The following is a 13,214-nucleotide window of genomic DNA, read 5'->3' as shown; positions in this document are numbered from 1 at the left end:
CTGGGTGCTTAAATCCAGGCTTCAGGGAGGGGACCTAGCTCTGCGTTGAGATCCACAAACTGCCTGGAGTCAGGGGACTTAGGTACCCAAGGCACTTTTTGAGGGAACACATTAGGTGCCTACCTGGTGCCTCACAAAATGGCCAGAGGAGGAGGAGGTGGTGTCCACCTTAGAACCTTCAGCCCAGTCATGACAGCACTCGTCTGGGATGTGGGAGAGCCAAGTTTAATTCTCCCTCAGGATTAGGGGTGGGGTGGCAAAGGATTCGGACAGGGGTCTATTACTCCTGCAGAACCCGCTCTAACCAGTGAGCTTTGGTAGATTCTGATAAAAGAGTCCCTCAGTCTCTCCTGTTGAAGCTGTTGTCCTCTTGATAAATCAGGAAAGTATGATTGGAGCAGGGGGGCTAGACCCAGGGTCTGCCACTTCCCAGGTAGCTGCCCAAACCACCAGACTACAATGTTTTCATGCTGTCTTGCTCTCTTTCTCTGGCCGAATGACTGTTTATGTATTTATCCACAGTGGGCCACACAATGACTCTGTTACCCAGTGGTTTGGGCACCCACCTGGGAGGTGGGAGACTCTGGGTCCAGTCCCCCTGCTCCAATCACTCTTTCCTTAGTTATCCAGCATGCTACAGCTTCCCCAGGAGAGGCTGAGGGAGCCCTGTATAGAGCATTCCATAGTTCAGGGGTTAGAGTGCTCTCTCCTGAGAAATGGGAGAGCCTTGTTCAAATCCTGTCCTCCCTACCAGGCAGAGGGGGAACTGCACTGAGTTTCCCACACCCCAGGAAAGTGCTCTAGCTACTAGGCTAGGAGTTATAACACATACCGCCTGCTCTTTTCCCCTGCATTTTGAAGGGGACCCAATCCAGTAGGAGTGCTCAGAGGCCACTTGCTAAATCAGGCCCCGCCCATAATTTAGACTGATGAACTACTAACTTCCCCTGGTTTGTGAATCACCCTGGGCTCAGGAGGCCAGACGCTTAAGAGTGAGCATGCGCAGAGACAGGAACGTGACCTCCGGGGAATATAGGGTCACTTTTACTCTGAAAAACGTAGGCAGCCAGTGAGTCCAGACACTTATAGGAGGAGTTTTGTGGATCACAGTGGAGCCAAAACTGGGACTTAGGCACCTAAGTCTGGCGCTTAGATGCCTACGCACCTTCATGGGTGCTACCCAATGCAAAATGGAGGGTGCAGATTGATAACAAGTGACAACGGCCCAGCTCCTCAAAGGAACTGAGTTGCCATCCTGCCATTGATTTCAGTGGGAGATAGGCACCTAAATACCTTTGCGGATCTGGGCCGCCGTGGCTATGGACTTGCCGAGACCCACAATCAGGGCAAAAGGAACGAGCGCATTAGGCCAGAAGAGATATCATCCCATTGAGCAGGGCCATTTCAGGGGCCGTTGGTGGTATCATGAGCAGTCTAGCCAGCAGCTTTGTAAAGCTACCTCTGAAGAAAGCACAGGAAAGACATGCCATGTGCCTGGAAATCATTTTTGGTGGCGGACAGGTTTAAGAAACCATTTCTCTGCAATCTAGGGCTTTCTGTGTCCTACACACCACTAGGAACATCGCTGTCTTACAGAGAAATATCAATAAGTACTAAGCTCTGAAATACATTGATATGGCTAGTAGCCAATCCGCCTCAGATGTTTCTATATTTGTATGGCCAGACCTGGGAGCCCAAGTGGCCCAGCCTACCACAAGCCCTTTCAAAGGAGGCTGACGGAGGGCGGTGCCCGTCACACACTGAATTTCAGTAGGGTTTCAATGCCCTGCTTTGAAATCACCAACCCAAGCCCTTATGGAGGTGAAACTCCAGCTGGCTTCAATGGGAGTTTTACCAGAGTGAGAGCTGTCTCTAAGATTTGGCCTCTAGCTAATGGTGTCTTTTACCTGTCTTTTTCAGAGGAGATCTGAAAGGTTTTGATCACCATTGCCTAAGGCCAGATTCCTTTCATTCCAGCCTCTTTAAGCAATCCTATTATTAGGACATTGTTCAATAACTCCTTCCAGCCACGATTACTGAACCCCTTGAAGTCCAGAGGTTCCAGCAGGTATCCAGCTTCTTGGACTAATATCCCAACCAACCCAGCCTCCTTGGTCTGCAACATGTGGTTGTTTCTAGGAAGCAAGACCTAGATTTTCAAAGGTATTAGGCATCTAACTCCCGTTGATTTCCCAGTCTGAAAATAGCGGGGGAAGAAATGAAGATATTTCAGTTTGAATTTCCAAAGCCTTCAGGTTTTTAGTTAGGAGGTGAGGGTGCAGCTGGTTTGTTTTATCTGTGTCAGTTCAGCCAGCCCTGATCCTCACCACCAGCCCTGTTGGGTTTGGTGTCTCACTTCAGCACCTGGGGTGAAATTAACCCACTATAAGGCCTAAGCACGATTTAAATCTTCTGCAGAGGGCTGAATTGAAATCCCTGTCCCCAACTTCCTCCAGCTCTGTGCTTTTCTCTCCGCTGCCTTCCACCCAGACAGCCATACAAGCAGCAAAGAAAGACATAGGAATGGCTGGAGAGACCTTCTGTGACCTTGTTAGTATTAAAACCTCCCTGATGTGGCTGGCAGTTCTGACACCGTTTACCTGTGATTGCGATCATATCAGTGCAGGGCGTGGAATACGTGTTGAATTACCTGCAACACCACTGTCAGGAGACAGCCAGTGTGTCACCCCCACGTCTAACAGGCAAGAACTGGGGGGATCTAGGCCCCATTGTGCTAAGCACTGCCCCGATTCAGCTAAACACAATCCCTGTTGCACTTGTCTGTTTTGATACCAAACTTGCCAGAGTTAAAGGAAGGCACAACTACCGCTTGCTTTAAAAGACAGCTAACCAATGGTCCGAATACTGCAAGCGAAGATGCTGCAGACCCATATAAGGTGGGACTGATGCTATGGTGACCACTGAGCCAGTGCAGGAAAACAATGAATTGCGCAAAGTGCTTGAATGAATGGCTACCAAATGAATGGCTACCAAGACAGCAGCAGAGAGACCTGATCCCACGCCCAAAAAAGTGAATGGAAAAATTCCTAGAGTCTTCAAAGGCTCTGGTTCAGGCCTCATAAAGTGAGCAAATACCAGGCAATGCAACATAGGACCCTCAGTAGAGTAGGGCTGTAGCTCCCAGGAGTTAGAGATGGAAAATCCCTATTGCTATAGTTCGTTTTATCTACCACGTTTCCCCAGCCCGTGCAGGGATTCTCCAGGGTTTTGTCCGGTTTAATGTTACCCCTTTGACTTTGAAGTGCCAGTTAGTGGGGCTTTCCAGCTGGAAAGCAGCGACTGGCTTATTTCTGAGTGGGAGGCAGAGGTACAGACCAGTTGTGGACCTCTGATTGCTTCTCTCTGAGTGGCTATTCCCCTGTCAAATAGAGCCCTCATTGTTAAAAATATATATAGATTGCCTGCTATCCTTCTTTGGTCAGTTCATCTCACTATGCCCTGCCCAACTCCTCTTCCTCCTTGACATCCCCACCCTTCTGATAACCGCAGAGTCAACAGAACATCTCACACACAAAGAGACCAGCCACTTTGCAGAGATTTTTAATTTAATCTTCGTACATCACTTCTGATGGCGTGTCATTTTCATCCATCAGCCCCCCCTTACATTCAGTGTCAGGTCTTTAACATGGCCAATAGCCGGAAACTACAGCACCACAGTTACTTTCATTCATTTTACATTTTGTTGTTTGCATAATTTATCCATAACAACAGCACAAAATTACACAACACAGAAACTATAATAGGATAAGGACGCGTCTGCACCTGCCTCAGCACAGGGCTTGAGTCTAAGAAAAACTCTGCCAAGGAGCCTGTGGCTTCCCCAGCGGTTCAGTGGAGCACGTGAGTGGATAGCAGGCAGCCCTCCCACACTTGATTTGTCCCAAAGACCACTGGGACATTGAAACTTCATGCTTTTGTGCTGCACTGGGGAAGCAAAGAGCAGGGTAACCCATTGCTTAAAGAGTGGGTCTATTCAGAAAAGTGACCATGTGGGGCTCCATATGTATTCTCTCTTCTGGAGGAGGAATAGCTCATGTGGATCCTGATGAAGGGCTTGATCGAAAAGCCTCTGATGTCAACGGGCTTTGGATCAGGTCCAAACGGAGCGTGTTTCTCAGGACTCATCTATGCAAACACCTAGGGTGCGGCAAGCTAATGCTGGGTAGATTGACACCTGGGCTTGCTGCAAGCTACGTGTCTGTCTGGACCCTGCTGCTGAGCACCAAACTTTCTGTAGTGCGTTTTGATCTAGCCTGCTTTGCAACTGGAGCAGATTAAAATGCACTAGGGAATGGTTAGTGCTCATCAGCAGGTTCCGCACGGGCAGCTAATGCAGGGTAGATTCACACCCCAGGTGGCCGCAAACTAAGCGTTCGCATGAACAAAGCCAAAGTGCTGGCCTCACGCTCCCCGCTAGGGTACTGGAAACCCATCTGTGCTCAGCAGCAGCAACAGTGTAGGGCTTGTCTACACTTGAAACGCTACAGTGGCATAGCTGCAGTGCTTCAGTGTAGACACTACCTGTGTTCTCCCATCTGCACAGGTAAGCCATACGGCAATAGCTAGGTCAAGAGAAAAATTCTTCCATCCACCTAGCTGTCTACACAGAGGATTAGGTCAGTTTACCTGTGTTGCTCAGGGGTGTGGATTTATCACACCCCTGAGTGATGTAGCTGCAGGGGAGCTGGAACAATTTGTACAGTGGGGGTGCTGCGAGCTATTGATCCAAACTGTAAACCCTGGGTATGATGGAAACCACTTCAAGCCAGGGAGTGCGACAGCACCCCTAGTTCCAGCACTTATGCGTAGCTGTGCAGCTGTAAATTCCCAGTGTAGACCAGCCCTTAGATTCTGCCATCTGAGCTTAGCTGATCAGGGTTGGCCCAAGGTCAAATACAGACCCCTGTAAATGTTCACACAACGATCTGCATACTCTCCCCAAGATCATGAAAAACGACTCCCCGTTCTCCTTCCAGGGCCCGATTCAAAGCACAGTGATACCAGTGGGAGCTTTTCCATTGACTTTGATGGGCTTTGGATCGGGTCCTTACTGGGAGAATCAGGATCCTGTGTTGGTCACCAGGTCTGCAGTCGTCTAGGGCTAATCCGCTTGCTGATGATGCATAGGTCAGAACATATTCCATCTCACTCTTCCATCGCTTTATTGGCTCCTACCGGGCTAGGAATGGAAAACTCCTGAGATGGTCAGTGAAGCCAGCAGCTGTGACTCAGAGACACAGAGGGAGCAGAGCAGATACAGGGCTCGATCCTGCCCCATTAAAGTCCATGGAAATTTTGCCTTTTATTTCAGTGGGCCCAGGATCAGGCTCCAATGACTGACACAGACAGTCTTTGGATTATAACCAACCTTTAAAAGCAACCTAGCAGATGGAAAGCACCAAAGACCTCTCGACTGCAAGGAATCAAATGTTCCTTCCCTGCCACTGGGCTTTTGCAAACTAAACATAACCTTTATAAAAGTAAATTATTGTCTTATAACTTAAGTGCATCAAGCATTTCCTTAAATATGGTTCACACTGAAAATAAAGTTACTTTTGCTGTACAGTACATTTCTGATAGAATTAGGAATAAACTTTGTTGATACTATATGCAGGTGTGTCTGTGGAGTACATACATTTACACACACACACACATACCCCATGTGCGCACACATACGCACACACCCAAACATACCTACCTCTTGCCAGGAGTTTCCCAGTTAGTGTGAGAGAGATTAAGAGTTTCTAGATGTCTACACTTGCATGAGAACGTCTATATTAAAAGTCCCTGTTTTTATCAATAAACACTAGAGCTGGTAGAGAAACAGGAAAAAAAATATGGCGAACATTTCTTTGAAATTTCCCCCGTTTTTCATCAAATTTTGCCAAAATTGCAAAATTTTAAAAGTTTTGGACCATTTCTATAGGAAGACAGAAATCGTATGGTCAGAGACTCTAAGGCCAGAAGGTCACTCGATGCGATCATCTCATCTGACTTGTATATCACAGGCCTGAGAACTTTGCTGAAATAAATCCCAGTAAATCTCAGGGGGAGGGTGTGGGTGACGGAACTGTGAAAACTTTGCACAAAGTGTTCCCTGTTTTTTTTCTTTCCCCATCAAAATTCTGTCTAAATTTCAAAATAAAAAAAATAAATACATGAATAATTTTTTTAATCAACCCTTTCTATAGCCAGACAGGGGGGTAAACAGGAGATGGGGAATGTCAAAATTTCACAGAAATGTTTAACCTGTTTTTTCCCCCATTGTTAAAATTTCAAGTTGAAAAATGCAGCCCAGCTCTAATAAACACTTGGTATCTAATAGTAGGATTCTAATAAAAACATGACACTATGCGATCCATAACTTATTCAGTCTTTGGAAATACTGAGCTACAAAATATTGTTTGACAGCATTCCAGCAACACAAACCCCTTGCCCGCCATATCTGAAGTGAATTTAACCTGTAATGTCATAGACACCTGTGCCTGGCCAGGTGACACAGACAAGGCTCAAGAAGTGAAATAGGAGTTCTGCATGGAGTACAGATGGTCGATGGGGTTTCCCATTCTTGACTGCAGTGGTCCAGCTTCTGAAGTTGCTAGGAAACAGTTGCCCAGGTTGCTAAGTGAGGTATCATCACTATCCAGGTCATGGAAAAGGGGCTCAGCACCTTAAAGTGAGGCAAACAAACGATCTTGAAGTATTATTGGCGATGGACAGTCCTAGCAAAGCACTTCGCAGTGACGTAGCGCTGTCCCCCGACAGAGCTAAAGGGCTGGACTGTGGGCGTTAAGCCACTGCCCACGCTAGGGGGCGCTGCTGATCCACGACACTCCAGCTGGAGCTCTGGAAGGCAGCCTGGATTTCGGGAAGGTGCCAATCTCACCAGCTATGGAGACTCACGGGGAAGGTGAGAACTGGCGTGTGTGTGTGTAAGTCAGGGTGGAATCTCCATTCTGGCTCTGTATTGGCAGGTGGAAAGAAACCTGCTGCAGAGGTGCCTAGAGATGAGCACTGCAATTTCCCAGAGGCTCTTACCATAGGGGTGCATGTGGTCTCCTGGCATCTGGGGCGGGGTCAGCCCTTGCCGGAAGGGGTCCGAGCTGTAGACGCCCTGCTCAATAGCCAGCAACTGTTGTGGTGGGGCCAGCGTGGTGTATGGGTTCATGATCCCCTCCAGGCCAGTGTTCCCATCGCCGTTTGTCTGAGCTGTAAGACATGGGAGAACTGATGTCAAAGAGCCAAATGTTGCTGTAGGGCCCCCCTGTTTCTAACCTCTCTGGGCTGCTACACAGGTCTGCACTCCAAACCCCTCCCCAGGCAGCAGTGCTGGGTCTCTTCTTACCCTCTGCGCAATTCTCTCACACACATCCCTGAGCCCGCAGTCCCATGGTGGCACTCCTTACTCCACCCCAGCAGCGGCAGGACTCAGCTCCCCCCTTCTTGCCCTGCCAGCTAAGCTTCTGGCCCCCTTTGGCAGCATCTCTCTGTGCTGTGCTGCTCTCATCCCTCCTTCCCTGCAGAAATGGGCAGATATGTTAGGATCCATCCACTCCAGACTTCTGGACAAGTCATAGCCCTGCATGCTCAGAGGAGAATGCTCTGTCAGTCACTCCCGTCCTATGCTTGGGGCCCGGATGGAGGGGTAACACAAAGGTGGCTTTAAATCACCTTCACACACCATGTATTCTGGGGTCATTCCGGGGCCACCATGGCCTGTAGTGTAAGTTAGAGCCTCCTCAGGGCTGCTCTAACTGACTCTCAGCTTCTCATGACTCCCCGGGGGCCTTGGGATGCAGAGAACAGATGAAGAGCAGTGTGATTTGGCCACGTCTCCTCCCGCCCCCCCCCGCCACGAGTGTAGCCCTCCCTCCTACTCCCTGGTGCAAAAACACCCCTTGCCCAGGGCTGTAGATCAGGACTGTTGTAGAGCCCTTTCACCAGTTCTGCACCAGCCAGGGGGCCATTCCCTTTCCCCTTCAGGCTCCTTTCCACTCCCAGAGCAGCACCAAGGGGTCTTATCAGAAATGAGAATCTTTCCCTCCCTGACAAGAGCGGCTTCGCCACCCCCGCCCCTGCCTGCCCGAGTGCACTAGGAAGTCCTCAGAGAAGCACTGAGCCTTTAGTTGTCTCTGTTTTAATTAAAGCCAGACCATCTTTTCCTAGGTTTACCCCTCGTGGCAGCAAGAACCCTGACCCCCTTTCCCACACTAGCTGCCCTTTCCGGCCCCTTGCCCTTGTGCTGTAAGCCATGTAATAAAAAGAAATGCTACTTCACCCAGCATGTGAACAACCAGCGGAACTCACTGCTGCAAGAGATTATCGAGTCTCATGCTGTGGCTGGGCTTCTAAGTGAGCTGTTTATCTTATGACAGCTAGTAACAGTTTCAGCTCTGCTGGCTAAGGGGGAGACTCCTCCACGCATGTAGGGCATTTCACAGCAGGCTAGTGGATCTGGGGGTAACACACCACGGAGCTGGGGGATCCCGGGCAGAGATCCTGGGATGGTGTCAAGTTCTGGAGTGCAGGGGGGGCCCGTCTTGCAGCAGAATGGGAGGTCTCAGCTAGAAGAGTTGGGTTTCTAGGCCAGGAACCAGGGGACACGGGCAGCAGGAAGTAGGCGCTGCCATTGAACTGGGAGTAGCAGTGCCACCGACTGGGGGGGAAGCATCGTGCAGCCGCTCTGTGGTCTCCGACAGTGGTCGTGGGGATCTCACGCTGCATGGGGGTGTGGGGGGGCTTGAGTGGTACCTGAACTGAGCCGCTGGGTGTTTTGCTGATCTTGCTGCTGCTGCTGCTGCCTCCTTGCGAGTTTCTTCATCTGTTCAGGAAGGAAAGGGATGCAGAGGGTTGAAACAAGTCAATCTACGGAGGAGGCAAGAGCAAAGCTCTAGGACAGTGGTTTCCAGGAGAATATAGGGCCGAAGGGACCTCCTGGGTCACGGAGTCCTGTCCCCATATCGTCCCCCGAGGTTACGTACCTTCGCTCTTTGATTCTGGAACCAAACCTGCACGACTCGCACACTCAGCCCCGTCTCGGCTGCCAGCGTCTCTCTGACCTGGGATAAACGACACAGCAGACATCCTCAGTCTTTTACCCAGCGGCTTTGCAGGTTCATTCCAGAGGAGGAACAGAGATCGGTGACCCAGAACATCAGGGAGTCTCCAGTTCACACAGTCCCCAGGAGGCCCAGCAGGCAGCCTGCTGGCGGGGAGTTTTCCTACCACTGGAGCCATCTCAGAGAGACAGAACCATGGACTGCACTGTCCCCTCCAGACCGCTTTGGGGTGGAGGCTTTGCCTCGAGGCCTGTGAACCCTGCAGCTGGCCACCCAGATGGTGAGTTGTGAGCTGCTTCCCGTACGAAGCACTTGTTTCACTATCCTCATCCTCTCTGCCTCCCCGCAGTCACCCCTCCAGTTGTTTGCTCTCCCTCTCGGGTCTGGTGATCAGTCTAGACCGTAAGCCCTTCCTGGTAAGAACTCTCCTTAAATGACCTATGTGTACAACAACTAGCGTGACGGGACCCTGATCCCTGACTGGGCCCTCCGGGTGCTTCCGTAGTAAAAATAATAAAGAATAAGGAACCACACAATGTGGCTCGCTCTCTGCCTCGCATGTACACACAAGCAATCAAATGCCTAGGGATGAGTCCCCAGTCTACACTGGCTGGAATTTAAGGTATTTAGTTTAACCTGTGAAGCCTGGGGGTGAAATCCTGCTCCCAGCGGCTGTTTTGCCATTGATGCCAACGGGGCCAGATTTCACCCTAATGACAACTCCGTGCCCTGGCCCAGAACAGGGGCCCAGAGGGGAAAGAAGGATGTCTGGTGCCTGCCCTCTCCCTCACATCCCTACGTGGGGATGGGGCACAAATGCAGTGCTTGTGTTTGGGGGAGCACAGGGACTGCTCCCTCCTAGCTCCTCCAGGGGCACAAGCTGCACCAAGGGGGCAGGGAGGAGATGGGGGCCATGCACCCCTCCCTCGCCCTCACCATCCCTTGCAACTAAGTAGCATACACCCCCCTATGTGATCTGGAAGGAGCCCCTTGAGCTCCCCACCAGTGGGACAGTGCCAGCAAGATACAATCTGGTCCTATATGGGCTGGGTCCTGGTTATCTCAAAGACTATCTCATGTGATCATACAGCAGCACTGAGCAAGCACTCCTCCTGTTGAGCCTGGATGTGACTGGAGGCAGGGTCTTCTTAGTGGGGGGTTCTCAGCTACGGACAAGGTTCCCCATCAGTTCACCAGAGCCTGAGTTTGTTGACCTTCAGGTTATTCTGGAAGGCGCGGGAGGGTAGGCAGATGGGGCTGGTGGGAGGCCTGTAGTACTGGGGAATCCCAGACAGGTTTCAGCTGTGAGACAGACTGAGCACTTCCTATTGCAACTGGTGGAGAACCTCACAGCTGTGGCACGTGACTGTAAGATGCTGTCTTGTCCACGGACGCAAGATCACAGCCAGGCCCAGTCCAGCTACCTGCAGCTTCTGATCATAAGAACTGGCTGGGAACATCAGAACAGAGATAGGGTCTATAATCTGGCCCACAGCCACTCAGGACCTTAAACACAATAGAAGAACTTTAAAGAAAATCAATGTCTAGCTCGACAGGGAGTCAGCGCAACAATTTCTGCAGCGGAGTAATGTTCTCAGGCAGCTCCATGCCCGTAAGAATGGAATCCACAGCAGCCTGAATGAGCCGTTAGCCTCGATCAGTGATGAGAAGGAGCCCTGTATAACAAACAATTACTGTAATTGAGCCTTGAAAAAACACAGCCGTGGAGCCGTAACTCTAAATCTATCTGCCGGAGCACTGGTGGGAAAAGGCCCTTTTAATGATGGAATGGCGAGAAGGGGCCAGATCCCCAGTTGGCGTGGCTCCATTGTCTTCGATGGACTTGTGCTGATCTACATCACCCGAGTAGCTGGCCCAGGAGGACCGCCAACTGGAGGATAATATGGATCTCAGAGTTGGGTGAGGATGGAGTCAGGGATATATTGTCCAGTGGAATCACCAGGACAGACGCACTGCTCAGCAACTGCATCGGTGTTATTAGAGCCAGTAATCAGAGGTCCTACTTTCTTTGGGTTCAACTTCATGAAGTTCTAGGACATTAAGGTCCAGCAAACACCTAATCTGAGCACAGATTGCAGGTGCTTGGGACTTTTTTAACAACAAGACTTAAAACACTGAGAAATGTACAATAGGAAGGAAACAATCCTGCGTTTTCCAGGAAATAGCCTGGATGCTCTAAGAGATCCTTTCCACCGCTAACTTTCCGGTATGATCTAAGTCAGTGGTTCTCAACAAGGAGTCCGGGGGTCCACCAAGCAGGGCCAATGTTAGATTTAGTGGGGCCCAGAGCAGAAAGCCAAAGCCCCACCATGTGGGGCTGAAGCCTGGGGCCCCAAGACCCACCACCGGGGCTGAAGCCGAAGGCTGAGCAACTTAGCTTTGCAGGGCCCCCCGTGGTGTGGGGCCCCAGGCAGTTGCCCTGCTTGCTACTCCCTAACGCCAGCCCTGGCTTTCATATGCAGAAAAAAATATTGTTGTGGCACAGTTGGGCCATGCAGTTTTTATAAGATGTTGGTGGGGCTTCAGAAAGAGAAAGGCTGAGAACCCCTGAGCTAAGAGATCCTTTCCACCATGAAGTCCTTGGGACAGGGGTCGTAGCCTCCACTCTGTGTGGTGCAGCACCTAGCACACAGTGTCTGGGACAGACGCTGCCTTACAGAGACTACAGTCTAAACAGACAAGACAAAGGGGGGATTAAAATCTCCATTTTACAGACAGGGAATTGAGGCACAGGGGACTTGCCCGAGTTCACACAGGAAGTCTGGGGCAGAGCTAGGAACCAAACCCGTTCTGCTGAGCCTCGTGCCGGTGCCATAACTACAAGACCATGCTTCCCCCAGCTAAGCGTATCAGTGGTACGAAGCAAACCCGCTCCAAAGGAAGGATATTACTTTTTAATCTTCCTCGTGGAAGATACCATTCCACCTAACTCTCACTAGGACACTGAGAACCCAGGGAGACAGAAGCAGGCTCGTCTGCAAGATTTTTGGAATCTCTGGGGTACTGGTAGGTGCACTTCATGCATGCCACAGACACCAGTCACTCCACCTACCCTCCTGCAGTGAACAGGGCATGGGACTGGGACTCAGCAGGTGTAAATCGGTGTCGCTCCAATGACTTCAGTGGAACTAGGAGGATTTACTCCAGGTTGGGGTCTGGCCCAGAGCCAAAGAACTACCCACCATGCTGCATGCACACAGGCGTTCATATGTATCCTTACAGCACATCGCCTTCATTTCTTCTTGCATGCACAGCTGGGAAATTTGCTCACATTTGGAGGTGCTTTGGAAAGCTGGGTTCCCTGGGTACCTCTGGCTGTGTGGGTACATGTTACACACACACACACACACACACACACGCAACAGAAACAGAGCAGGCCAGATCCTCAGCCCATGTAAATCAGCACCGCCCCAGTGACTTCAATGGAGTGACACTGGCTGAGGATCTGGCTTGACATCTCCCGCATGCAGACGGTTCTCTTCTCACTGTACCTTCCTGCATGGCTTGGAGGAGACCTCAAATGATGCTTTGAACGCCCTCCGCTGCTGTGTTGTCAGGATTGTCCTGGGTCTCTTGGGACGCTTGTGATCCTTGCTGTCCTCGGCACCTTTCCCGGGACCGTGGCCTATTTTGCATAGACTCTCTTCATCATCACTTTTACCTGAAAGAATTAAGCAGGCCCATAAAGGTGATGGGCAGAGCGTGCCAGCTTTCTGGGAGGCGCGTCTTGGTTTAGCTGAACTGTACATTTTAACACCCAGATCCTCAAAGGGATTTAGGTGCCCGACTCCCACTTGGCCTTAGGAGCCTGAGACTTTTTGACTTTCAATGTCTTTTAGGCTCCTAAGTCACTTGTGAACATGGAATTTAGGCATCTAAATCACTTGGCCACTTTTGAACCCTTAGTACCTATAGCTACACCTTTTAAAGACTTTTTGCTGCAAGTTCCCCAGCCACCCTGCCAAACCTCAGTCACATAGATTTATTTACACTTCCATCTGGCCACATATATTTTGTTCAAAACACCACAGACTTTGGGGATTCCACGTTCTCCTGCCTCCTCATAGTTTCCTATCCAGCCTCCTAATCACAAAGTGGCAGCCATCTTCCCTG

General features: G+C 50.4%; 1 protein-coding gene across 1 annotated transcript in view; it reads right to left on the bottom strand.

The window, feature by feature from the left end:
* Positions 1-3,551: 3,551 nt before the first annotated feature.
* Positions 3,552-13,214, bottom strand: part of LMX1A (LIM homeobox transcription factor 1 alpha) — a 145,330-nt gene continuing 135,667 nt past the window's right edge. Inside the window, exons 5-9 of the mRNA XM_074960943.1 lie at positions 12,593-12,762; positions 9,003-9,080; positions 8,773-8,842; positions 7,060-7,230; positions 3,552-6,691 (exon numbers count right to left, since the gene is read on the bottom strand). Of these exons, the coding sequence (XP_074817044.1) occupies positions 6,531-6,691; positions 7,060-7,230; positions 8,773-8,842; positions 9,003-9,080; positions 12,593-12,762 (650 nt within the window). The 3' untranslated portion in view covers positions 3,552-6,530. The remainder of the gene's footprint in view (positions 6,692-7,059; positions 7,231-8,772; positions 8,843-9,002; positions 9,081-12,592; positions 12,763-13,214) is intronic.

The sequence above is a fragment of the Natator depressus genome, chromosome 8 (genome assembly GCF_965152275.1).
Source record: "Natator depressus isolate rNatDep1 chromosome 8, rNatDep2.hap1, whole genome shotgun sequence".
NCBI lineage: Eukaryota > Metazoa > Chordata > Testudines > Cheloniidae > Natator > Natator depressus.
Note: the sequence above shows the minus strand (reverse complement) of the source record. Positions and strands in the feature narration are given on the sequence as shown.